The sequence below is a fragment of the Dendrobates tinctorius genome, unplaced genomic scaffold (assembly GCF_039654945.1).
Source record: "Dendrobates tinctorius isolate UK_male_01 unplaced genomic scaffold, ASM3965494v1 ptg000029l, whole genome shotgun sequence".
Lineage (NCBI taxonomy): Eukaryota > Metazoa > Chordata > Amphibia > Anura > Dendrobatidae > Dendrobates > Dendrobates tinctorius.
This window is the reverse complement of record NW_027361697.1, coordinates 33793694-33821568: the sequence shown is the minus strand read 5'-3', so window position 1 is coordinate 33821568 and position 27875 is coordinate 33793694. Positions and strand designations below refer to the sequence as shown.

The window sequence follows — 27875 nt, the reverse complement described above, 5'->3', positions numbered from 1 at the left end:
TCCCCATAGGGCTCTATGTAGTATAATGCACTTCCCATAGGCCTCTATATATAGTATAACTAGCTGAAGAGCCCGGCGTTGCCTGGGCATAATAACCAACTGTGGTTATTTATAACAAATTATAATGATTATATTGCACATAAAAACATTTCACATCATATATTCAACACTACAGATTTGCAACACAAATTAACTAAACGATTACCCAAGTATTGATAGTATTTTATTTTCAACTCATTCAAGAGCATTTTGATATACAACATGTGTATCTGTGTATCTAACCCTATCCTGTGTGATAATGTCTGCTGAGCTGTGTACCTAATCCTCTCCTGTGATACTTTCTGCTGATCCGAGTACCTAATCCTATCATGTGTGTTACTGACTGCTGAGCTGTGTATCTAATCCTGTCCTGTGTGATACTGTCTGCTGAGCCGTGTATCTATTCCTATCCTGTGTGATACTAACTGCTGAGCTGTGTATCTAATCCTATCCTGTGATACTGACTGCTGAGCTGTGTATCTAATCCTATCCTGTGTGATACTGACTGCTGAGCTGTGTACCTAGTCCTATCCTGTGTGATACTGACTGCTGAGCTGTGTATCTAATCCTATCCTGTGTGATACTGACTGCAGAGCAGTGTATCTAATCCTATCCTGTGTAATACCGTCTGTTGAGCTGTGTATCTAATACTATTCTGTGTGATACTGTGTGCTGAGCTGTGTATCTAATCATATCCTGTGGGATACTGTCTGCTGAGCCGTGTATCTATTCCTATCCTGTGTGATACTGACTGCTGAGCTGTGTATCTAATCCTATCCTGTGTGATACGGACTGCTGAGCTGTGTACCTAGTCCTATCCTGTGTGATACTAACTTCTGAGCTGTGTATCTAATCCTATCCTGTGTGATACTGACTGCTGAGCCGTGTGCCTAATCCTATCCTGTGTGATACTGTCTGCTGAGCCGTGTATCTATTCCTATCCTGTGTGATACTGACTGCTGAGCTGTGTATCTAATCCAATCCTGTGTGATACTGCCTGCTGAGCTGTGTATCTAATCCTATCCTGTGTGATACTGACTGCTGAGCCATGTGTCTAATCCTATCCTGTGTGATACTGACTGCTGAGCCGTGTATCTAATCCTATCCTGTGTGATACTGGGCTCCCCCTGCAGTCTGTGTCAGAGGGTGGTCTGTGTTGGCACGGTAATAAATTGTTATTTCCAGCTTTACAGAAGGACGATAACACCATAGAAATGATAAGAATGATAGGCCAAATTGTTTGGTGAATTGGAACGTGCGGGGTTAAAATTTTGCCTCACAACATAGCCTGTGACGCTCTCGGGGTCCAGACGTTTCACTGTGCAAAATGTTGTGGCTGTAGCTGCGACAGTGCAGATGCCAATCCCGGACATACACACACATTCAGCTTTATATATTAGATGCACTCCCCATAGGCCTCTATATATAGTTTAATGCATTCCCCATAGGCCTTTATATATGGTATAATGCACTCCCTATAGGCCTCTATATAGTATAATGCACTCCTCATAGACATCTATATAGTATAATGCACTCCTCTTATGCCTTTGTATACCATAATGCACTCCCCATAGGCCTCTATATGGTAGAATGCACTTCAATAGGCCTCCATATAGTATAATGCACTTCCCATAGGCCTCTGTATATAGTATAATGCACTCCCCATAGGCCTCTATATAGTATAATGCACTCTCTATAGGCCTCTATATAGTATAATGCACTCCCCATAGACATCTATATAGTATAATGCACTTACCATAGGCCTCCATATAGTGTATTGCACTTCCCATACGCCTCTATATATAGTATAATGCACTCCCCATAGGTCTCTATATATAGTTTAATGCACTTCCCATAATCCTTTATGTATAGTATAATGCACTCCCCATAGACCTCCATAACATCTGCCCATAGCGGCCAGGTGGCAGTGTAGGGAGATGAACTCTGTGGCAGAGCAGGGAGACTTGAACTGTATGGGCACGCTGATTACTCCAATACAGTTAACAGAAGCTTAGCTCCAGGTGGGCCCATCAGAGCACAGGACCCGGGGCGATTGCCCCCTCTGCTTGCCTGGTAGCTGTGCTACTGCCTAGTAGACTAAATAAGGTCTGAAACCTTTTCTAAAGTTATCTTTTGCATTGGCTAATTTTCCTTATTGTAAATTTTAAAATGTAAAAAATGACACTATATATGCGGTATATATTTTTTGCCTAAAATACCAAGGAAATGCGTCATCTTTAACTTTAGCCCTTTTATAGATCATTACATCTATCTGTTTACAATAAAAATAATTTTAACCAGGGTTGCACAAACTTTTACATGACACTGTATGCAGCTGCACAGGGGCCCAAGAGGTAAGGGGGGACACTACTACCCCCAAAGCAGGTGGAATTTTGCAATATGATGAATTATTGGGCTGCAAAGGGTTCATAAACTGTTGTTGCACAGTATACAGTGGGGGAGATAAGTATTTGATCCCTTGCTGATTTTGTAAGTTTGCCCACTGACAGACATGAACAGTCTATAATTTTAAGGGTAGGTTAAATTTAACATTGAGAGGTAGAATATTAAAGTAAGATGCTGGGTGAGAAGGAGACAACTGTTGGTGCAATAGTAAGAAAATTGAAGAAATACAAAATGACTGTCAATCGACATCGATCTGGGGCACCATGTAAAATCTCACCTCGTGGGGTAACCTTGATCATGAGGAAGGTGAGAGATCAGCCTAAAACTACACGGGGGAACTTGTTAATGATCTTAAGACAGCTGGGACCACAGTCACCAAGAAAACTATTTGTAACACATTACGCTGTAGAGGTTTAAAATTCTGCAGTACCCAAAACATTATGTTTTGGGGGTGTTTCTCTGCTAAGGGCACAGGACTTCTTCACTGCATCAGTGGAAGAATAGATAGAGCAATGTACCGTAAAATCCTGAGTGACAACCTCCTTCCCTCCGCCAGGACATTAAAAATGGGTTGTGGCTGGGTCTTCCGGCAAAACAATGACCCAAAACATGCAGCCAAGACAACAAAGGAGTGGCTCAAAGAGAAGCACAATAAGGTCATGGAGTGGCCTAGCCAGTCTCCAGACCTTAAGCCCATAGAAAACTTAGGGAGGGAGTTGAAGCTCCAAGCTGCCAAGTGACAGCCTCAAAATCTTATTGATTTAGAGATGATCTGCAAGGTGGAGTGGACCAATTTTCCTCATGACATGTGCACAAACCTCATCATCAACTACAAACAACGTCTGACAGCTGTGCAAGCCAACAAGGGTTTTGCCACCAAGTATTAAGTGTTGTTTGCCAGAGGGATCAAATACTTATTTCTCATTGCAAAATGCAAATAAATGTATATAATTTATACAGTGTGACTTTCTGGATTTTATTTTTGATATTCTATCGCTCAATATTAAAATTAACCTACCCTTAATATTATAGACTGTTCATGTCTTTGCCAGTGGGCAAATTTGCAAAATCAGCAAGGGATCAAATTCTTATTCCCCCCTCTGTATATATATAATATGTTATTTACATACATACAGGCATTACGGCACGGGATCACAGCTGATTCTTTTTGTGAGGTAAAACCTTTCACTGCCTGTTTTTAAACAATGGTTTACTTCAAAGAAAAAATCAACTGTGACCCCCATGCTGTAATGTCTGTATACTCTCTTTTGCTTCCTCCCCTGCCCAGGAGATGTGGTATGTTCAGACCATTTCCCTGTACGGTCAGACACAGACATTACACAGTACAGAGCAGGGGCACATTTATAAGATTATCTCAGACCAGGAACATTGTATTTAAACTTATGCCATTGTGGGTATTATTATTATTCCGATATCTATTGATGAAAATCTAGTTTTGTGGGAAAACCACTTTAAAGAGAACCTGTCAACAGGATTTTGCTAAGTACAGCACACACATGTCCATATTAGCCCTGTGATACTGATGAAAAGGATACCTGTGATAAAGAAATCTGTTTTGTGTAATCAGGGTTTCAGGTCTTCTTCTAATCATAGCTTGGTGCATTGGGTGGCCGGTCTTGAGGCCTTCAACAAAATGGTGCCGAAGTTGGCACATGTGCAAATCGAGATCTCTGCTCAGTGACGTCTTCATTAAGCCAAAATCAGGATCTGAACATTTCAGATGCGGGGGTATGCAGTGGGCTCAGGAAAGGAGCCGAAGCCCCTTGCTTCCACCATCTTGCTGATTATATATAGCCCTTTTGTTTTAACTTTGCTGCTGTAAATGGATTACACTTGGCAACAGTAAGTGAGCAGCGAGACCCCAAGTCTACAGGAAGTTAGGGGGTAGATCTTTGTCTTACTGTTCTCACTTTTCTCTTTGTTACACAAGCATAGCAGAGAGCGGAATTTCAGTTCAGGTTTGACAAACCATTGGAAAGTTGCAGGAGCAATACTGGGAAGTGACAGAAAGGACGTTCATGCACTTAGTGTGCTGACAGAACACTGGTAAAAAGGAACTACCCACTCAAAGTAGATGACAAGTGACAGAGCAGGAAAATTAGGACACATTAGACCGGTATGTGCATCACATTAGACTGGTTTTTGCATCAAAAGCAATTTTACCATTGTTGTGGGAGATAAGGGCAGCATGATATTGAGCTAGTTTTTTGTGAGAAGACCGGCACGCTTTAATGATTTTTTTGTTGAATACTTTGCGCTTCTTATATTTTCATTGTTTTTCGTTCTATTGCAGACAGAGTTTGAGGAGAAGGATCTGCGACGAGAAATTAGTTATGCCATCAAAAACATTCATGGGATCAGGTATTTTTGGAATCCTTGTGTAATAAATGAGTTGTAATAGCTGTAACTACTTATATACAGTACTTGAAGTCTGAGTTCTTATCTGTTTCCTTGGAAAGTCTAAATGAACAGTATAAATTTGCTCTGTTGGGCTGGTCAGACATGAGATGCGGAGTGGCAGCAATGGCTGTGTTTTTTCAAAAAAATTCCATATGTGGCCCTAGATTTCTGTTTGTCTGAAACACCAAGGTTGAAGGAGCACCAAGGTGTGACTGGTTTGCTTCTTAGAGAAAAATGGATTAAAATTGAATATCCTCCCTTCATCCTCTACTGACTGCTTCTGGTGTCCCCAACCTGTTTCCTGTTTTCCTCTTCTGGAGGGGGACCGTCAACTGACCGCTGCAGCCAATCAGTGGATGTTATTAAATATCAGAGAAGCCCACTAGAGTAAATGGGCAATTTAACTCGTATAGCATATTGAAAACAAAAATTGTTAAAAAATAACCAGAGAAGTATAAACCTTAAAATATTTTTTTAATTTAAAAAAAATATTAAAATTAAAGAATCACATACAGCAATAATACTGGGTAATTACAAAAGAAAGGGGACACCAATTAAATATATCTAATCACAGAGTGTCTTGTGCCTTATCGAGCTCAATGTATCCAGAAATACATAACAGTATCAGGGGTACACATTCCTCACTTACCAATAAATGGTTAATCATGAATTCATATTTTAAAACATCAAAAAAGCAAGATGGCCACACTTACTGAGGCTTATGTTTGAAGAAAGCGTCTCCACCGCTCCAACGCACGTTTCGTTTCAATACTTCATCAGGTGTGTGTGTGTGTGTGTGTTAATTTAATGCTCTTTGTCTCAATAAAAAATTATATTTTAGATTTCTCATTTTTTGTCCTATCATTTTTTTTATGACATTTCAGTTCGTTTTTTTTTTCTTTAGAGTGATATCTTACAATACAAGCAGCTAAATCATGCTGGGAACTGGGAAATACATACAATTCTGCAAAAAAAAAAAAAATGTATTTTGCTTCCTCTGCAGAATGCAAAAATAGTTTTTTAAGCCCAGAAGATAAGTGCATACAGAGTTTTTTCGAGGCAGTCAAAAACAACAAGTTTTCTAGTAGAAGATGCTCATGCTTTTTAGTGTTTTTTTTCCTTTTCTCAAAGCGGTTTGAAAGAGTTTGCTTTTTTTGGGTTTTTTTAGACTTTTTAATGGACAGTGCCTAGTTTGGAGCAGATTCCAACAATAGAAGTGTCAAAGTGACGTGCACTTTCTTATCTCCCACAAGAATTTTTCAAAACTGTAAGCGGAAAAAAATAGGTATTAGACCTACCGGTAATGATGTTTCCAGGAGTCCATACTGACAGCACTATGGAGGACGTCCTCCTCCTCCTCCTTACAGGGACAGGAAAAGCACACGAGAGGTTAAAAAGTTCCGTCCCACCCCGTCTCCCTCAGTGATTTACCAAGTACCACGGTGTGGATAATGCACGTAAAATTTTAATGATACAATCATATTACAGCATATGATGTAACATAACAAAGCCTAACATAACCGGGAGGGAACTACCCGTGCTGTCAGGATGGACTCCTGGAAACATCATTACCGGTAGGTCTAATACCTATTTTCCAGGACGTCCCCCTGACAGCACCATGGAGAGTACCAAAGCACCTCCCCTAGGGTGGGATTACCGCCTTGAGAACCTTTCTCCCAAATGCGGTCTGCTGACTAGCCAGCACATCAAGCTTGTAGTGCTTGCAGAAAGTATTAAGTCTGGCCCATGTTGCTGCTGTACAGATCTGATCAACTGAGGCGCCCGCCTGTTCGGCCCATGAGGCCGATACTGCCCTTGTAGAGTGGGCCCTTAATCTATCCGGCGGGTTCGCGCCCTCCGCCTGGTAAGCGTCTGAGATTACTGAAGTAATCCATCTGGCGATGGTTGCCTTAGAGGCATTTTTTTCCCCTTATTTTTACCCCAAAAGAGGACGAAAAGATTTGGGTCAATCCGCCAACTATTTGTGGCTTCTAAATAGTTAATAACCGCGCGTCTCACGTCCAGTGAGTGAAGACGCTGCTCTTTCTGATTACGGGGATTGTTGTGAGTTCATTTTCCCCTTCGTCACTGAGGTCTGGTGAACTCCCTATTCTGGTAAAGGAAGGTAATGAGCCTGATTATCAGGCACCTGAGCCTAATGAGGATGACTGGCTGAGTGGAGTCACGGACTGGATATAAGGCTGCCGACGCCCTTCTGCCCTGCGGGTGATTTCTCTGTGGACTTCTAGGACACCAGTCTGATTCCTGCTCCTCTAAAGCTAAGTTTTCTGTTTTGCCTGTTAACATTTTTGTTTTGTTTTTGTTTGCCTTGCTTTTCTGTATTCTGCCATTCCCTGCTGGGGTGAGCTGAATCTCCTTTTGCCTGTAGCTCTGTCTTCAGAATATTCCTGAGTACTGACATAGCTTTTTTGAAGCCTAGCGTCTTCAGGGCCTTTTTTACTGTCAGTCTGTTGGCTCTTATTTTCATAGGGTTTTTCACGGATTGCAGACAGCAGCCTTCCTGTCCTTTTCTATCTGGTTAGTTTGGGCCCCGTCTTTGCTCAGTCTATCTTTCTGTCTGTGTTAGTATTTTCATCTTGCTTCACCGTCATTATATGTTGGGGGCTGCCTATTGCTTTGGGGTCTGCTCTGGGGCAGTTTAGATTTCCCCTTTCTTTCTTTAGGCCTATTTAATTCTCCGGCTGTGATCGAGGGGTCTAGGGCATCGTAGGAACCCCCCACGGCTACTGCTAGTTGTGTTGATAGGTTCAGGGGTCTGCAATCCGATAGCTGCCAACCTCTCTGGTTTTCTGGACTTAGCTAGCATTTCTGTTTTTTCCTCCTACGGTGACTCAGTCATAACAGAATCACCCGCCATACCGCAGATCCTAGGGTACTCAATAGCAGGAAAGAATTGTGCTTTAAAAAAAAAAAAAAGTGTGTATATTCTTTCCTCTATATCTCTGAGGCTGTAGGGGGAATTTTTTTTCTCTCAATGGAGATAAAGCAATTGTCTGATCGTGTGGAGCAGCTCGCTGCGGAAGTGTGGGGAATTTCCGCCTACCTTGCTCGTTCGCATGCTGTTGAACCAAAGATCCCTACACCTGATGTATTTTTTGGGGATCGATCTAAATTTTTGAGTTTCAAAAATAATTGTAAATTATTTTTTGCCTTGAAGCCTAACTCGTCAGGGAGCTCCGCGCAGCAGGTTAAAATTGTCATCTCTTTGCTGCGTGGCCATCCCCAGGATTGGGCGTTTTCTTTGAAACCAGATGATCCTATTCTGACTAATGTGAATGCATTCTTTCAAGCTTTGGGGTTGTTGTATGACGAACCTAATGCTATTGATCAGGCTGAAAAGACCCTGTTGGCATTGAACCAGGGTTGAGATTCTGCAAAGTTGTACTGTCAAAAGTTCCGAAAGTGGGCGGTCCTTACTACCTGGAATGATAATGCCTTGGCTGCTCTCTTTCGGAAGGGTTTGTCAGAAGCCGTAAAAGATACTATGGTGGGATTTCCTGTTCCCTCTGGTCTGGACGATTCTATGTCATTAGCCATTCAGGTTGATCGGCGTTTACGTGAACGCAGGATTGCACAAGAGGTGTTGCCACCGGTTGAACAGATGTCTGAACCTATGCAATGTGATAGTTTTGTCTAAGGCGCAACGTCAGGAGTTCAGAAGGCGTAATAAGCTGTGTTTTTTCTGTGGAGATGCCTCGCATATTATTTCTGTTTGTCCTAAACGAGAGAAACGCTTTGCACACACGTTTTCTGTTGGTGGTGTTCAACCTAAGTTTCTTCTGGCAATTACTCTGATCTGCTCCCTGTCCACATTTTCCGCCAAGGCTTTTGTGGATTCGGGAGCAGCGCTAAACCTAATGCACTTGGATTTTGCTAAACGTTGTGGATTTCCGATGACACCTCTGCAGACGCCTATCCCTTTGAGGGGGATTGATGCTACTCCTTTGGCTAAAAATAAACCTCAGTTTTGGACCCAGGTGGTCATGCGGATCGCCCCAGACCATCAAGAAAATTGCAGATTTTTGGTATTACATGGTCTGCATGATGCCGTTGTTCTGGGGTTTCCCTGGTTGCAAATTCATAATCCAGTTTTGGATTGGAAATCTGTGTCTGTGGTGAGTTGGGGTTGTCGGTGTGCCTTTAGTGAGGCTCCGTTTTTTTTCCACCTCTCCTCAGTCGCATGATGTTCCTGACTATTTGGCGGACTTTTATGATGTATTTAGTGAGAATGAGTCTGCGTCCTTGCCTCCTCATAGGAGTTATGACTGTGCAATTGAACTAAGCCCGGGGTGTAAATTTCCCAAGGGTCGGCTCTTCAATTTATCTGTACCCGAGCACGAAGCTATGCGGTCCTATATTAAGGAGGCGTTGGAGAAGGGTCATATTAGACCATCCTCTTCACCCATAGGTGCCGTTTTTTTTTTTTGTGGCCAAAAAGGATGGTTCTTTAAGGCCTTGTATTGATTATCGTGCCCTCAATAAAATTACTATTAAATATCAGTATCCGTTACCCCTGATTTCGGATCTATTCTCTAGAATTAGAGGTGCTTGCTGGTTTACCAAGCTTGACCTCAGGGGGGCGTATAATCTTATCCGCATTAAGCAGGGGGATGAATGGAAGACGGCGTTTAATACTCCGGAGGGACATTTTGAGTACCTGGTGATGCCTTTTGGGCTCACTAATGCCCTTTCTGTCTTCCAGTGCTTCATGAGCGATATTTTCCAAGACTTTGTCGATAAATTTTTGATTATCTATCTGGATGATATTTTGATCTTCTCCAAGGATTGGGATTCTCATGTGGAACATATTCGGACTGTGTTCCGGATCTTGAGGGAGAATTCCCTGTATGTCAAAGGATCGAAATGCCTTTTTGGAGTACAGAGGATTTCATTTTTGGGATTTTGTCTCCGTCAACTATTGAAATGGACCCGGCCAAGGTACAGGCCATTTATGATTGGGTTCAGCCCACTTCTTTGAAGGCCCTCCAGAAGTTTTTGGGTTTTGCTAATTTTTATCGGAAATTTATAGCAAAATTTTCTAGTATTGCCAAGCCATTGACTGATCTGACTAAGAAGGGTGCTGATGTGTTGAATTGGTCTCCTGAGGCTGTTGCTTCCTTTCAGGAGCTGAAGCGAAGATTTACCTCCGCCCCGGTTTTGCGGCAACCTGATGTCTCACTCCCGTTCCAGGTAGAGGTGGATGCTTCTGAGATTGGTGCAAAAGCTGTTTTGTCCCAAAAGGATCCTGTAACATCTAAAATGAATCCCTGTGCTTTCTTTTCCCGAAAGTTCTCTCCATCTGAACGTAACTATGATGTGGGGAATCGGGAACTGTTGGCCATGAAATGGGCATTTGAGGAGTGGAGACATTGGTTGGAGGGAGCTAAACATCAAGTTGTGGTCCTCACTGGCCACAAGAATTTGATTTACCTAGAGTCGGCTAAACGCTTGAACCATAGACAGGCTAGGTGGGCCTTGTTTTTTACATGTTTTGATTTTGTGGTCTCTTTTCTTCCTGGAACTAAGAATGTCAAGGCAGACGCCCTCTCTAGGAGTTTCTTTGCTGATTCTTCTGTGGTGACCAAGCCTGCTACCATCTTAGGCGAAGGGGTAGTTCTTTCTGCCATCTCGCCCGATTTGGGACTTGCTCTGCAAGAGTTCCAGGAGGACAAACCTGAGCATTGTCCCAGTGGAAAGTTGTATGTTCCTGACCAGTGGAAGAAGAGAGTGATGTCTGAAGTTCATTGCTCTGCATTGGCTGGTCATCCAGGTATTTTTGGTACTAGAGATCTTGTGAGTCGCTCTTTTTGGTGGCCCACCTTGTCTCATTATGTCAGGAATTTTGTGCAGTCCTGTGGGACTTGCTCCCGGTCTAAATCTTGTTCTCGCTCTAGTGGGTTGTTGATGCCTTTGCCGGTCCCCAGGAGGCCATGGACCCATATTTCAATGGATTTCATCTCTGATATGCCGGTCTCTCAAAGAATGATTGTTATTTGGGTGATTTGTGATAGGTTCTCTAAGATGGTTCATCTTGTACCACTCCCTAAGTTGCCATCTTCCTCTGAGTTGGTGGCCCTGTTTTTGCAACAGGTGGTTCGCTTACACGGGATTTCTGAGAACATTGTATCTGACAGAGGAGTTCAGTTTGTGTCTAGATTTTGGAGGACTTTCTGTTCCAAGCTGGGAATTCAGTTGTCCTTCTCCTCTGCTTTTCACCCTCAGACCAATGGGCAGACAGAGAGAACAAACCAGACCTTGGAGTCGTATTTGAGATGTTTTATTTCCGCTGATCAGGATGATTGGGTTTCATTTTTGCCCTTGGCCGAATTTGATTTAAATAATAGAGCTAGTTCTGCCACTTTGATGTCACCTTTTTATTGTAACTTTGGGTTTCATCCTCGATTTTCTTCAGGGCAGGTGGAGCCTTCTGCCTGCCCAGGTGTTGACACTGTGGTGGAGAGAATGCACCATATCTGGGACCAAGTGGTGGATAAGTTATCTCTCTCCCAGGAAAAGGCCCAGCGGTTTTCCAATCGACATAAGACCATTGGTCCCCAGTTTAAGATTGGTGATATGGTGTGGTTATCATCAAAAAACATTGCTATGAAGGTGGCTTCTCCTAAGTTTAAGCCTAGATTTATTGGACCTTACAAGATTTTGGAGATTATTAATCCGATCTCTTTTCGTTTGGCTCTTCCTGTCACATTTAAAATCCATAATGTGTTCCATAAGTCCTTGTTGAAGAGGCTTGTTGAACCAGTTGTTCCTGGGGTGGCACCTCCAGACCCTGTATTGGTTGATGAGCCTGATTATCAGGCACCTGAGCCTAATGAGGATGACTGGCTGAGTGGAGTCACAGACTGGATATAAGGCTGCCGACGCCCTTCTGCCCTGCGGGTGATTTCTCTGTGGACTTCTAGGACACCAGTCTGATTCCTGCTCCTCTAAAGCTAAGTTTTCTGTTTTGCCTGTTAGCATTTTTGTTTTTGTTTGCCTTGCTTTTCTGTATTCTGCCATTCCCTGCTGGGGTGAGCTGAATCTCCTTTTGCCTGTAGCTCTGTCTTCAGAATATTCCTGAGTACTGACATAGCTTTTTTTGAAGCCTAGCATCTTCAGGGCCTTTTTTACTGTCAGTCTGTTGGCTCTTATTTTCATAGGGTTTTTCACGGATTGCAGACAGCAGCCTTCCTGTCCTTTTCTATCTGGTTAGTTTGGGCCCCGTCTTTGCTCAGTCTATCTTTCTGTCTGTCTTAGTATTTTCATCTTGCTTCACCGTCATTATATGTTGGGGGCTGCCTATTGCTTTGGGGTCTGCTCTGGGGCAGTTTAGATTTCCCCTTTCTTTCTTTAGGCCTATTTATTTCTCCGGCTGTGATCGAGGGGTCTAGGGCATCGTAGGAACCCCCCACGGCTACTGCTAGTTGTGTTGATAGGTTCAGGGGTCTGCAATCCGATAGCTGCCAACCTCTCTGGTTTTCTGGACTTAGTTAGCATTTCTGTTTTTTCCTCCTACGGTGACTCAATCATAACAGGGGATTGTCACAGAAGGATGGTAACACTATCTCCTGGTTTATGTTTTGACAAGAGGCCACTTTTGGGATAAATGCCGGGTCTAATCTCAAGATTATACGGTCTTCTCTGATCTAGAGATATGGGTCTCTGGTGGACCGGGCCTGGATCTCCCCTGTTCTCTTGGCCGTGGTAATGGCTACTAGGAAGGCCGCTCTGCAAGTGAGAGTTGAGATGGTCATTTCCTCACTGGGGGCATAGGGATCCCTACATAGGAACCTGAGTACCAGGCCAAGGTCCCAAGGCGGGTGAGCTGTCTAATCGTGGGGCGAAGACGCTGCGTGGCCTTTACGAATCTTACTACCAGGGATGAGAAGCTAATGGGTAATCAAAGTAGGAGCTTAAGGCCGAAATCTGGACTTTTAAGGTACTGGGCTTAAGACCTTTATTAAACCCTGACTGTAGGAAGTTTAAGATACTAGGGGGAGGTCAGGGGTACCCGCCACAAGGTCAGACCTGCCACCGTCCAGACAAAATCTCTTCCAAATTTTCCGGTATATTGCGGACGTAACCGACTTCCTGCTGGCCTGTAGGGTAGATATGACCTGACCTGATAAGCCCTTTGCCTTTAAGATGTTCCTTTCAGGATCCAAGCCGAGAGGTGAAGCCTTGCTGGACTCGGGTGGCAGATCGGGCCCTGGTGGATGAGGTCTTTCCTCAGAGGTAGTTCGACCGGACTTCCCACTGCCATAGCTCCCAGTAGGGGAAACCAGCTTCTCCTTGGCCTATTTGGAACCACCACTATTACTTTTACGCGGTCCTCGCGGATCTTCCTTAACACTGCCGGTATGAGCGCTAGTGGTGGGAATGCGTAAGAGAGGGGATCTTCCCAGGTCTGGCTCAGGGCGTCTACACCTTCCGGGTGGTCTGCCGGGTTCAGGAAATAAAATCTGGAGACCTTTGAGTTTCTTCGATCTGCGAACAGGTCTATACTGGGGTTCCCCCAACGTTGACAGTTGATGAAAAATTTATTCGTTCAGCTCCCACTCTGTCCGGTAGACCTGTTGTCTGCTTAGGTAATCTGCTACCGCATTCTGGGAACCCTCTAGGTGGACTGCTGTTACTGAGAGGACTGTTCTTTCTGCCCAGGAGAATATTCTTTCTGCTAGTGCCTGGAGCGGTTGGTGCCTGGGCCCTCCTTGGTGCTTCAGGAATGACACTGCTGTTAGGTTGTCGGATAGTACCCGGACGTGTCGATTCTTTAGGATCGATCGGTTCCGCTGCAGAGCTTCCCAGACCGCGTAGAGCTCCCTGTAGTTGGAGGATCTGTTTCCGAATTCTGCCGGCCATCTCCCCTGGAAAATCTTCCCTTTTACGTCGGCTCCCCATCCCCACGTTCTGGCGTCTGTGGAGAGTACCACGTATGGAGAGGTTGCCCATAATACGCCCACCTGGAGACTTCTGGCCCGTGTCCACCACCGTAGTGACTCCCTCACTAGTCCTGACAGCCTTATGGGTCTGTCGAGCGAAGCCTGACTTCTGTCCCATACTGCGAGGATCTGCTTTTGTAGCGGTCTCGAGTGGGACTGGGCGCATCTGACACACGGAATGCAGGCGGTCATTAAGCCCAGAACCTCCATTGCCTCTCTTATGGAGGAGCGATGCTTTAAGAGGTCCCTGGCTCTGTCCTGAATGGTCTTCTGCCTGCGCTTTGGTAGCAGGGATATCCTGTCTTGTGAGTCTAAGAGAACTCCAAGGAAGACCTTCCTACACTCTGGTATGATGTCTGATTTTTGCCAGTTGATGACCCAGTCGAGGAACTCCATTAGAGTTGTTGCTCGGTCCCTGTCTCGAATGAGCGCTTCTTCGAATACTGCCACCAGGAGGAAGTCGTCTAAGTACGGGATAATGACGATACCCTGACTTCTCAGGAAGGCCACTACCTCCACTACCAGTTTTGTGAAGATTCGGGGGGCCGAAGCCAGCCCGGATGGAAGGCATTGGAACTGGAAGTGGCAGGTCCGGGTTGGTAATTTGACTGCGAATCTTAGTAGATTCTGGGATGAGGGATGGACAGGGACCTGATAGTACGCACTCTTCAGGTTGAGGGTGCACATGACAGCGTCCCTGTCTATTAACTGTATTGTGGATCGAATGGATTCCATCCGGAACCTCTTGTACCTGACCCAGGTATTTAGAGGCTTTAAATTTATAATAGTCCGGGCCTCGCCGGATGGCTTTGCAATGGAGAACAGGGAGGAATAGTGTCCCCTTCTCCTTTCTGTCAGAGGAACTGGTACTATAACCTCTGACCTGATCATGTCCTGTATGTCTGCCCACATTGCTGAGTCCACCGGGAGTACGGTGGGGGTAATATATCTGTCTGGGTATGGTGAATAGAGCTCTATACTGTAGCCCCCCGTGATGGTTCTGAGGACCCACTGATTCTGGGTAACTCGGGACCAATTTGTTGCGAAGTGGTGAAGTCTTCGCCCAATACCTATGGCGTCATTGCCTCCTAGACTTGGAGGTTGACGGAAAAAGGGAGCCTTTGCTTCTCCCACCTTGGCCCTGGGGGCTTCTGTATGAGCCTCTATTGGACCTGACCTGGTCTCTAGATTCGGTCTGTCTCCAATAGAAGGGGCCTCTCCGAAAGGGCTGGGGTCGCTTAGGTTTTTCTTCTGGGAACCCTTTATTTTTGTCGGACACCAGCTCTAAGATATTATCCAGGGCTGGTCCGAATACTCTTAAACCTGAGAAGGGAAGGGAGCAGAGCTTCGCTTTAGAAGCATTATCTCCTGACCAAGATTTAAGCCAGACTGCTCTTCGTGCCGTATTAGAAAGGGAGCTGTTTCTGGCTGCAAATCCTACTGATTCGGCCGACGTATCTGATAGGAACGCTGTGGCCGACTTCATGAGGGGAAGGGAAGCTAGGATCTCGGACCTAGGAGTCTTATTGGTCAGGTGTTCCTCCAATTTCCCCATCCACAAAACATAGATCTGGCCACCGAGGTGGCTGCTATATTAGCCCTGATAAGGGCCGCCGAGGTCTCCCAAGTTCTTTTTAATAGAACGTCCGCCTTCCTGTCCATCGGGTCCCGGAGACTTGATGAATCCTCGAACGGGATGGCGGTCTTTTTGGTGACCTTGGCTATGGGAACGTCGATCTTCGGGACTTGCTCCCATGATCGTGTTTCCTCGGGATCAAACGGCAGTCGACCTTTAAAGTCCCGGGATAGCACCAGTCGTCTTTCTGCCTCCTTCCACTCTTCGTTGACCATTGTCTTGATGTACTCACTTACGGGGAACACTATCTGTGTTCGAGACACGAGTCCTCCAAACATCAGGTCCTGTCTAGATTGTGGTTTAGGAACTTCCTCCATCTGCATGGTGTCCCTCACCACCTGGACCAATTCGTCCATGTCCTCTAGTCTGAACAGGTATTTCCTGTCCTGATCATGCTTGTCTGCCGGGATCTCTCCTTCCTCCTCTGGATCCGAGTCCCGGAAGTCTGACCCCTCCTCGTAGCTTGGTTCAGATAACTCAGCCTCCCACCTTGGACGATTTCGGCTTGGTCCTGGACTGGGCGACCGCCGCTGTGCAAGGCTGACTCTGGAGGCCTGGACTTCCTCCCGTATCAGAGATCTCATCTCGGATAGGAGGGACGGCTGCTCATCTCCTATCACCCTTGACGTGCAGGGCCCGCAGAGGGTTTTGGCATAGGTGTCTGGCAGCTTTACCCTGCATGCTGGGCATCTGACAGACTTAGATGTGGACTTGGTCGGGTCTTTGGCCACTGTCGGGGGGGGCTGCTGGGGTTCCCTTATTCTGTGTTTGAGGATAGGGTAGTCAGGCCACTGCCCTGGGCTGCAGAGGATGGTATGGGGAGGGTGATTTGCGCCAAGCGCACTTACCGCTTCATTCGTCTGTTCGGTATCCATCCTGTCGCGCTTCCAGAGAGACGCCGGGCTCCTGGAGCGCGCGCCGAGATTCAAACCCGGCGCGTGATGTCACCGGAAGTGACGCGCATCCTCCCGCGATAGACCGGGAATCGCTCTGGCCACTTCCTCCTACCCGGACGCCAGCCCTGCCTCTTCCTGATGCCAGCGCCCGCCCGACCAGCTGCCTGCGGGGGACCGGCCTTCGCCACCAAGGCGGCCACGCTTGGAGCCGAGAGCCTCCTGCTGGGAGGAGCGGCTCCCTCCAGGAGCGACGTCCTCCTCCTGGCCTTTGGGGCAGAGGGACTCCCCACAGGAGAGTTTCGGCCCTGGGCGTCTTCACAGGGGGAAGGATTGGACTGGCCGCCTGAGCCGGTAAGCGCTTCCTCTCGCGTGTCCCTCCATGCAGGGACAGGAAAAACACTGAGGGAGACGGGGTGGGATGGAACCTTTTAACCTCTCGTGTGCTTTTCCTGTCCCTGTAAGGAGGAGGAGGACATCCTCCATGGTGCTGTCAGAGGGACGTCCTGGAAAAACACTCCGAAGACTGAACTTATGAACACCAGCAAAGTGATATTACAATAGAAATGAATAGGAAGAGTCTTTCAGGTGATTTTTGAGCTATTTTTCAGATGGGTTTGGAGTAGAAACCCTCCAAAAGGGTCTTTAAAAAAACTATGTGCACATAACCTTATAATACATATAAGCATATCTAGAGCTTCAGTTCTCTAGAATAAACAGCAGGGGGCAGCAGCAGTTTTGATAAATTTCGTACTTTCCGACCAGGTCTTTGTCCTGGAAAATATGAAATGTGCACATTGAGTAACAGTTTTGGTAATAATGATGAGCGAACTTGCTTTGATAAGGTGTTATCCGACCATGCTCGGATGCTAATCTATTGTCTTCCGCGTGCTCGGAAAATATGTTAGAGGTCCCGCACCTGCATGTCTCGCGGCTGTTAGCTGCAACACATGCATGGATTGTCTGTTTGTTAGACAACCCCTGCACGTGTTGTTGCTGTGGAACATCCCCGATACATCCAGCTGCAGAGACTCAAACATATTTTTCGAGGACGCAGAAGACACTCGATTAGCACATGCTCGGATTACGCCTTAACCAAGGGCATGTTCGCTCATCACTAGTAATAATACAAACTGTATAACTCTGAAAATCAGTGCTTCTTAGTTTTGTGCATCTTTCATTAAACTTTGGGAAAGGTTATGGCTATTGAAGGGATTGTCCGGTTTACAAACCCCATCTTCAAAGATTCAAATGTGCTAATAGTATATTCAGAGTTAGGCTATGTGCACACGTGTGGAATTCCATTCCGCAAGAAATTCGCATTTTAAATTCCCGCGGAAAAACTAGCGATTTGCAAGCGTAATTAGTTTGCAGAATACTAGCGTTTCCAAGCGACCTGTAGCGTCGCTTGGAAAACTGATTGACAGGTTTGTCACACTCGTCAAACATAGTGTTTAACGAGTGTGACCAACTTTTTACTTTTGAGGCTGCCTATGCGGCATAAGTAGTAAAAAGATATAAAGTTTAAAATACTAAAAAAAATAAAAAATCGTGTTTTTCTCACCTTCCGGCGTCCCACGCAACGTTCCCGATCATCGCGATGCTCCCGGCAAGTCCCGTTCCCAGCGATGCCTTGCGACAATTACCTTTGACATCGCGGTCTCGCTGGGAACGGGACTTGCCGGGAGCATCGCTGAGGCCTGCTGACGCTGCGAGGACCGCCGGAAGGTGAGAATAACATGATTTTTTTGTTTTAATTCTTTTTTTTTTTTTTTTTTTTTTTTAACAGGGATATGGTACCCAGAGCCTGGAGGACAGTCTCCTCTCCTCCAGACCGTGGATACCATCCGCAAATGTTCCCCTTACTTTTTGCATGGTGGGCACAGCCACATGCAAAGTAAACGGAACAATGCAATCCTATGTGTGCGGATTTTCCCGCGATTCCGCACAAAGAATGAGCATGTATTTTTCCGCGATGCAATTCCGCCGCGGAAAAATATGCAGCATTAGCACAGCATGTGCGGAATACCATAGGATTGCATGGGATGCTTTTTTTGTGTTTTCGCAGCAAAATCGCATGTTTAAAAATGCTGCGAAAACGCAAAAAAAAGCTACATGTAAACGCAGCCTTACAGTAATAAGGCTCTAGCTCCAGAGAACCAAAAATGTCAGTGACTTCAATGAGCACCATGTAGGGATTGTATTCTCTAGTGGTAGCTCATCTGGGAACCTGAGCTCTTGCTTTCATGGGTCTCTACAGAACACAGCTCCTCAATGAATATCCGAACAGTAGGACACCTAACGCTTAACTAATCATCACCTTTCTAACCTAAAAAGGAATTGTCTCAAGCGTACAATCCCTTTCAATTTATGGAATGCCCAACAGTCAAATAACTGGAGTAATTCATAGATCTTCCTCACTTCCTAGCCGAACAGGTCAATGAGCATTAACTGGTGTTGTCCTGGGATGTCAATATTTGGAAAGCTATCACAGATCAGGAGACCATAAAAAATAAATGGAAATATAGGCGATAGTGTCCTATTAAGGGTATGTTCATATACTGTGTGGTTGTCATGATCTAGACCAGATTTTGAGTCCTGTCTTCCCTTGTCCCAGTCTGATCATGTCAGGGGTTAACTTTTCTCAGCCTCAGTCTGGTTTCAGGTTTGCTATTTAGATCTGCTGCATCCTGCAGGCGGTGTCAGCTATAGTTCTGCCTATGGCTTGTGTATCTGACTCTGGTATATCCTGATTTGTCCTGCTGTGATCCCTGACTTTTCCCATGTCTGTTTACTCCCTATGACTGTCCTGACTCAGTGTTTCCCTGTAAGTGTGTTGATGGCTTGGTTTTCGACTTGGCTTATATTCGGAACTGCTTCTATCTTTTGTCTTTGGCTTATCTGGTCCTGACCGGCTCTCGCCTCTTCGCTTGTTTGTGACTTTGAGTTTGCTTATTCCTTCAGTACTGTGCTACAGTCTATTTTATTCGGACTCCCATGACAGCACCACGAGAGAGGGGATCCGCCCTTTAGGAACAGGAAACCTACAGATACGAAAGGGCGGCACCTCTCCCACGCATCAGTTGGTTTCCTGTTCCTGAAGGGACGGGATCCTACAGAAGACCAGGATCGCAGGCCGGCCGGCCGATACAGGTAGCGGGGGGGTCTCCTACCTCGGCCTGGTGCGGATCCCTGGAAGACGCCACGGTGGCCCAGGATGGGTAGCACGGCGGTGGCGTAGTCAGCAGGGAGCGGCTTCCGGAGGATGTCCGACTCCAGGATAAAGGCCGCCGCCGGTGAGTATGTTCCCCCCGGGGGCCCCCGGATCCGGCGGCGCTAGTGCGGAGGCTGGCGCGCTGCGGGGGGGGCTGCGACCGGGGAGTGCGGTATCCCGAAGCTCCCGGGCGTCCCGCGCGACTTCCGGTCAGGCGGGGTCGCGGTGACGTCAGGGGGCGGCCGGAGGAGGTGCTTCCGGGTCGGCGGCGCCACTGCGCAGGCGCGAGGAAAACAAGATGGCGGCGCCCATCGCAAACGCCGATGAGCGTCGGCTCTCCGGCCGGGTGCGGCGTCAGCTGGGGAAGGGAGCCCTATTAGGGGGGGAGGGGCGCGGCACGCATACTGCTGTCCGGAGGAGGGGTATATAGGCAGGACCCTGGCAGGGTGCCTTGCCTTGGCCACATTATTGCGAGCAGTAATGGAGAGCGAGCAGCAGCAGCAACGATGGCAGCAGCGACAAACATCTCTGCCGCCCCTGGATGACCTTCGGCAGGTCAAGCAGAAAAAGAAAGAGTCACGTGACAGCAAACGTGCGGGACGAAGTGACCAGTCCAGCCATAAAAGCTTCTCTAAGCAGACAGGAGCATCGTCTGAGAAGAATCCCCCTCATCCTCCGGTACTTGATTGTGGCACTGGTAAGTGATCTTCGTGAAAGTTCACTCAGTGACGGGGCCCCCCCTTCTGTGCTTTATTCTAGGGGAAGAAGGCTTCAAGTAAAACTAAACACAGGGAATGCGCACTCTGTGCATGCCCATTACCGGACTCATGCCCCAAAAAATTGTGCACCCCCCTGTATTCAGCAGACAGTGGAGGAAGAGTCGCCCGCGGTAGCAGCGAGTTTGAGAGACATTGTTAGGGCAGAAATGAAGGAAACCCTAAAGTCACTGTCCCAGCTGGAAACTATAAAGGGCGGGGTCCCGGTGGAGTCCGATTCCTCGGCAGAATGGAGGAGAAGTAGAGACTCCCAGGCTTCATCTCCCTCGTCCTCCTCAGGAGAAGAGGACTCTGGGCGGTTTTGTCTGCCTCTTGACCGGGTAGACAAGCTGGTCAAAGCAGTCAGAGGGACAATGGAAGTAGAGGAGCCTAAGCCCCAATTATCCATGCAGGATGTCATGTTCAGGGGCCTGGAGCAGAGGAAGCGTAGAGTCTTCCCGTTAAATCAGAAGATCCAGGATCTAATCCACAGAGAGTGGAAAAAACCGGATAAAAGAGGGTCGCTACCACCAGCCCTCAAACGCAGATATCCCTTCGACGATCCGGCAGTAAATACTTGGGACAAGGCCCCCAAATTAGATGCGGCCATTGCAAAGGCATCGAAAAGGTCCTCACTGCCCTTTGAGGACATGGGATCCCTTAAAGATCCCCTAGACAGGAAGGCAGACACCTTCCTTAAGAATACTTGGGAGATGGCAGCCGGTTCCTTAAGACCAGCAGTGGCGTCAACATGCACAGCCAGGTCCATGATGGTCTGGTTGGACCAGTTGGAGTCACAATTAAAACAGGGTACGTCAAGACAAACAATTCTTGGGGCCCTACCAACAATCCAAGAGGGAGCAGCCTTCCTAGCAGATGCCTCGGCGGATACAGTAAGAATGGCAGCCAGAGCAGCAGGTCTCTCTAATGCGGCTCGTAGAGCCCTGTGGCTAAAGTGCTGGCAGGGAGACATTCAGACCAGGGCGAAGCTTTGTACTATTCCGTGTGAGGGGGAATATTTGTTCGGCGCAGTCCTGGACGAACTGCTTGAGAAGGCTGGGGACGACAAGAAAAAATTCCCAAATCTCTGGCCTACATCCTACCGACGCCCATTTGGTAGAAGGAGATTCGGTCAGGGGAGAAGGCGCAATTCTTCGCCTACTAGAGACCGTCCCAGATGGGAAGATAGAAGGAGAGGAGGTACGGGCTACATGTTTAGACGCTCGTCTAGAGATCAAAAGAGACAAAATCAATGACTAGCAATTCCCGTGGGAGGTAGACTATCATCCTTCCTTCTGGCATGGTCACAGATTACAAATAGTGACTGGGTGCGCAATGTAATATCCACCGGGCTTAGATTGGAGTTTACCCAGGTCCCGCGGGATACCTTTAAATCCACTCCTTTAAGATCTTCACCCCTCGAACAAGCAGCTTTAGAAGCGGAGGTCTTGAGCCTATGCCAGAAAAACGTCCTGATAGAGGTTCCAGAAGCTGAGAGAGGAAGAGGGTTCTACTCTCCCTTATTCCTGATCCAAAAACCTGATAAGACATTTAGAACGATCATTAACTTACGTTTCCTTAATAAGTTTTTGGTGAACCGTACTTTTAAGATGGAGTCCATCAATACGACAATAAAAATATTGTTTAAAGGGTGTTTTATGGCAGTCATAGATTTGAAAGATGCGTACTATCATGTACCTATCCATGCAGACATCCAGCAGTTCCTGAGGGTGGCGGTTTCAATAGACGGCACAGTCCGTCATTATCAATATAGAGCCCTTCCCTTTGGTCTCTCAGCAGCGCCCCGGTTATTTACAAAGATAGTGGCCTAAGTGATGGCGCATTTACGGGAAGTGGACATCCTGATTGTTCCATATTTGGATGATTTTTTAATTGTGGGAAAATCGGTGGGCCATTGTACATCCCAGATAGAAAGAGCTAAGTCCAGGTTAGAAAACCTCGGATGGATATTAAACTACGAGAAATCCCGACTCCAGCCCTCAAAAATACAAAAGTTTCTAGGCTTACTATTAAATTCAGAAACTCAGCAGTGTCTGTTGCCATTGGATAAAATGCAAAAGATACAGCAGCAGGTTCTTCAGGCGGTTGATAATCCTTCTATGACCCTCAGACAGGCCATGTCCCTGTTGGGATCTCTAACCTCATGCATCCCAGCAGTTAGGTGGGCACAATTCCATACTAGAGCCCTTCAGAAGGATGTCCTATTTAATAGCAGGGCCTTAAGACACTCCTTACAAGGTCAACTGTTGCTAAGCCCCTCGACTGTCACATCGCTTAGATGGTGGCTCGATGATGAGAACCTAGCCTCAGGGGTTCCCTGGATAACGCAGATAACCCGTGTTATAACCACAGACGCTAGTCCCTTCGGTTGGGGGGCCCATATGGGGGACATAGTGGTACAGGGACAGTGGGATTCGGATACGGAGATCTCATCCAACCAAAGAGAGCTATTGGCGATAGAGCAGGCAGTCAAAGAACTCATTATGTACCTACAGGGCCATCACGTGAGGATACTCTCGGACAACCAGGTAGCGGTAGCATATATCAACCACCAAGGTGGAACCCGCTCCGACGCCCTGATGCGGACAACAGAACGTCTCCTTCAAATAGCAGAGGGAAGTTTTCTATCTTTGACGGCGCTCCACATCAGAGGAAAGGACAACGTAAAGGCAGACTTTCTAAGCCGCAAGGCTCTAAAGCAAGGAGAATGGGCTTTGAACAGGGATATTTACCACCAGATTGTCCGCAGATGGGGTGGATGGGGAAAAATCGTTCTGCTCTCTGAATCCCAGGGAAAATCCACTAGCAGTGGACGCCCTCCTGATAAGATGGAACTTTTCTCTGGCATACGCCTTCCCGCCATTAAATCTTCTACCTCTAGTAGTAAGGAAGATCAGGGAAGATCGGGCAAGAGTCATATTAATTGCCCCCTTTTGGCCCAGGAGGACCTGGTTTGCATGGTTGAGGACCATGTCTGTATGCGATCCCTGGGTGCTGCCGAACCTTCCGGATCTCATCTACCAGGGGCCAGTCAGCCACCCACAAGTAGCGAGACTCCATTTGACGGCGTGGTCTTTGAAAGGTCACTGTTAGAGGATAGAGGGTTCTCCAAGAAGTTAATTGATACCCTCCTAAAAAGCAGGAAATGGACTACCACTAACATTTATGCTAGGACCTGGAAGCGATTCCTGTCCACCTTTCAGTTTGACGCCAGAGACGGAATTCCCACGAAACATATTCTGGAATTTCTCCAGAAGGGTCTCGAATTGGGTCTCTCCACAAGTACATTAAAAGTACAAGTTTCAGCCTTAGGGGCCTTGTTTGCATGTGATATTGCCAATAACTATTGGGTAGCAAGGTTCATCAAAGCAGCGGCTAGATCGAGACCCATACACAAAGACAGATGTGTACCTTGGGACTTAAATTTAGTCCTTACGGCCTTGACAGACCATTTGAACCTCTGGATTCGGCCTCATTAAAGATTATATCTCTTAAGGCAGCTTTTCTGGTGGCGATAACATCCGCACGTAGAGTGAGCGACATACAGGCACTTTCCAGATTGCCCCCTTACACAGAGTTCATACAGGATAGAGTAATCCTAAGGCCAGATCCAGCATACCTTCCCAAGGTAGCATCACAATTTCACAGGACACAAGAGATAGTTCTGCCTTCCTTCCTCCCTAATCCGACCAACCCTAAGGAGCAAAAACTTCAGGCATTAGATATTAGGAGATGCTTACTTAAATATTTAGCAGCCACGGATCCTTGGAAGAAGGAGAATGCATTATTCCTATCCTTCCAAGGTCCCAGGAAAGGTTGTAGGGTATCAAAACGCACATTAGCAAGGTGGATTAGGGAGGCTATCTCTCTTGCCTACACAGCAGGTGGAGGTCCGGCTCCGCAGAACCTGAGGGCGCATTTCACTCGTGCCATGGCATCATCTTGGGCAGAAAGATCTGGAGTGTCAATTGATCAGATATGTAAGGCGGCCACCTGGTCATCTCCTTCCACCTTTTTTAACCACTATCGATTAGATATGGGTGCCTCTTCAGATCTCACCTTCGGGCTAAGGGTGCTGCAGGCTGTAGTCCCGCCCTAAATTAGTTTACATCTCTGTAATTCTCTCGTGGTGCTGTCATGGGAGTCCGAATAAAGTATTAAGTTACGTACCGGTAATGGTATTTTTCGGAAGCCCATGACAGCACCCTTAGTTCCCTCCCTTGTTCACATATAGGAGTGCACTCCTTTAGAAGATTGTCCACAATTTACGGTATGTGGGAGATGGTGTAAAAAAAAAAAAAAATTTCTGCTATATAGGGTAGATAGGTTGTATATATTATATGTTGTGTACTAACCATGGTAGCCTCTCAAGCTCTGTAAACCAACTGATGCGTGGGAGAGGTGCCGCCCTTTTGTATCTGTAGGTTTCCTGTTCCTAAAGGGCGGATCCCCTCTCTCGTGGTGCTGTCATGGGCTTCCGAAAAATACCGTTACCGGTACGTAACTTAATACTTTCTGACCCGGCTAGTCTGACTATTCTGCTGCCACCTGGTGGTAGCCGTCGCTGCTGCTTCGCAGGCCTGCCCTGGGAGTGTGCAGTCCTTCCTCCACTCCATCTAGTGGAGTCTGCACATACCTGCATTGCAGCAGCCTGACAGTGGTTTATTGCTGGGATTTTAAGAAAATTGTGGCAAAATGCTGCATTTTTGCTACAATATTGCCATAACTGCAGTGAAGTTTTGATACCCTAAGTCAAACTTTTGAGCTTACTGGGGTTTTTTCTGTATTGAAAGCAATGTATAAAGGTATGCTGTTAACTCCACTCTCTGTAGCGGTTGCTGCAGCCAGGCTGACTTAAAGTGATTGCCGATATCGGGCAAAATTGGAGCAGACTGGAAATGGTGTTATTCTGAGCTAGGTAGGCAGACAGGGAGAGAGCAAACAAACAGCTAAAAGGCAAACCTTATTACATAGCAACGCAAAAGCATCAAGTGAGACAAAGGTAGTTTCCGGCACAACCAACTAGATAAAATGTTAAGTTTATTGGGTCAATTTAAAAACCCCATTAAAAAAAGAAACCTCAGCAGCTGACTCGTTTCTGGCATACTGAGATCCCCTTAGTCATAGGATAGTATGTGAGGTAGATATATAATTATGTATAGAAACAAGGAATCAAGTAGAACAGATAAATCACAATGAAAAAACGCAGCTGTGTTTACTTTGTTAATACTATGAAAAAAATGGCTCATACATATATATCAATACGTCATTGAATGTTCTATTGTCTTAACATTAAAGAATTCAAAGATATTTATATTCAATCAAGAATAAAACAGAAAAAAAAAAGAAACATCAAAAGAGCACAGACTTCAGGCCACATTTACCCAGACATTACATCATGTGCAATATAACACCATTATTGTCACAACACCTAATAATTGTTGGTCTATCATGAATTACAGCAGAATAATCACATCAACCAATTGCTATTAATTTGAATCCATATTGATTATTATATGGTGTACTATATGAAGCAAAGGATGCCACGATTCTAAAGTATCAAACTAATCATTCCATTGGGATGTTTAGTGTCTAATGTAAGAATCCAATCCACCTCCCTCAATGCCAATTGTTTCTGCCAATTTCCACCCCTGATAGGACAGGCAACTTTTTCTATCCCAAACAACATCAAAACATCTCCTTTCCAAACTATTAATATGTCATCGACATATCTTGCGTACCAAGCAATGTATGGTGAAAAAACATTGTTGTCGGTAAAAATGTTGAAATCCTCCTACTAGGACATGTTTTGGTCTTCTAATCCTGGATAAAACATTTAAAAGGGTGTTTTCAAGATGTATGTTCAGGAGCCCACTCTTCTCCAACTTCATGCTTTGTTGGGGTTCGTTGCGCTCCTGAAGATTTACAGTTCAGATCGGTGGCATGGTCATCCTACTGGTCCAAAACATACTCTCTCCAAGGTTGCTGACAGAGACACCTTTGCCTCTGCAGCATGAGTGAAGCCCAGGTGGGGCTTAACGGAGTTGTCAAACAAAGTTAATTTTAATCAATAGATCTTGGAATAATAATAATTTCCACATTTGGATGTGTTTTAAAAATTTTTTCTTGTGCTGCTCAGGAGCTGTGTTTTGATGAGACCATGTTCCTGCACGGTCAGACACAGCCATTACACAGTACACAGCAGGGGCACATTTATAAGATTATCTCAGCACAGGGACATTTTTTTAAATTGGCAGAAGAGGATTAAATTGTTCATGATTGACCTGAATAAGATATGCTTTGTTCTTTCTTTTATTTCCTTTTACAGAACTGGACTGTTTACTCCCGATATGGCATTTCAGGCAATTGTTAAACAGATTGTGAAGCTAAAAGGACCAGTTTTGAAATGTGTTGATCTGGTCATGCAGGAGCTTCTTAATTCTGTTACGAAATGCATGTAAAACCTACAAAAGAAAAAATGAAAAAAACCCTGCTATAATTAAATAAGTAAAAAGCAAAAGTGCATTTAAATCATACAGAGTTCTTAGTAATACTGTATTTGATCAAACATAGCATAAAAGCCGTCCCACCATCGACAAAGTGACTCTGTGTTCGGGGCAGTCCTACACTGTCTAGTATTAATAACCTTATCATGTGTCAAAGTTGAAGTCTGTGTTAATAAGGGCAGACAAGGACCGGGTCCCTACCACTGGACACCAGTCAGGGGAAGCCTTTAAATACAATTTCCAGCTCAGGAGAGGGAGGCCACACCCCAGCTTGCACAGAATGCAAAATTACAAAGAAAAAACAAAAAATTGAGCTTGGTTTGAGTTGGTACACATGCAGCATATAAATGCATGTTCACATGGCCAAAAAGCATACAAAAGAAAAAAATGAAAAAACCCTGCTATAATTAAATAAGTAAAAAGCAAAAGTGCATTTAAATCATACAGAGTTCTTAGTTGCGATCCTGAAGATTGACAGTTCAGATCGGTGGCATGGTCATCCCACTGGTCCAAAACGTACTGTCTCCAAGGTTGCTGATAGAGACACCTTTGCCTCTGGAGCATGAGTGAAGCCCAGGTGGGGCTTAAAGGAGTTGTCCCATGAACAAAGTTAATTTTAATCAATGGATCTTGGAATAATAATAATTTCCACATTTGGATGTGGGTCGCCCTCCCAGGGCTGTGGGGTACTCGGTACCGGGCCGGTGTCAGGGGAAGGTGTCACAGCAGCAGGGACCCGGACCGTGGCTCGGGGCGCCCAAGTCAATCGCGGAATGTATATGTAGTTAATGGAATGGAATAGTTCGTGACGCCACCTGTGGTGCTCGGCAAGGGAGGTGTTAAGCCGACTCTGCAGACAGATCCTCTGGGACAGATGATAGGATGCAGCAGTGGTGGTATAGCCCTCCACAGGCAGGGCTGATGTCCCAGGGCAGTGTAGTTGCAATGGTTATGGAGGGGCGCAGGCAGTGTAAAAGATGGTACCCAGATGTAGCGGTGCTGAGTGGGTTGGCGCAAGAATGAA

At 46.0% G+C, this 27875-nt stretch overlaps 1 protein-coding gene across 1 annotated transcript in view; it reads left to right on the top strand.

Moving 5' to 3' along the window:
* LOC141085904 (dynamin-3-like) overlaps window positions 1–27875 on the top strand; it is a 234736-nt gene that overhangs the window by 34405 nt on the left and 172456 nt on the right. Inside the window, exon 5 of the mRNA XM_073571529.1 lies at window positions 4760–4827. Coding sequence (XP_073427630.1) covers window positions 4760–4827 — 68 coding nt within the window. The remainder of the gene's footprint in view (window positions 1–4759; window positions 4828–27875) is intronic.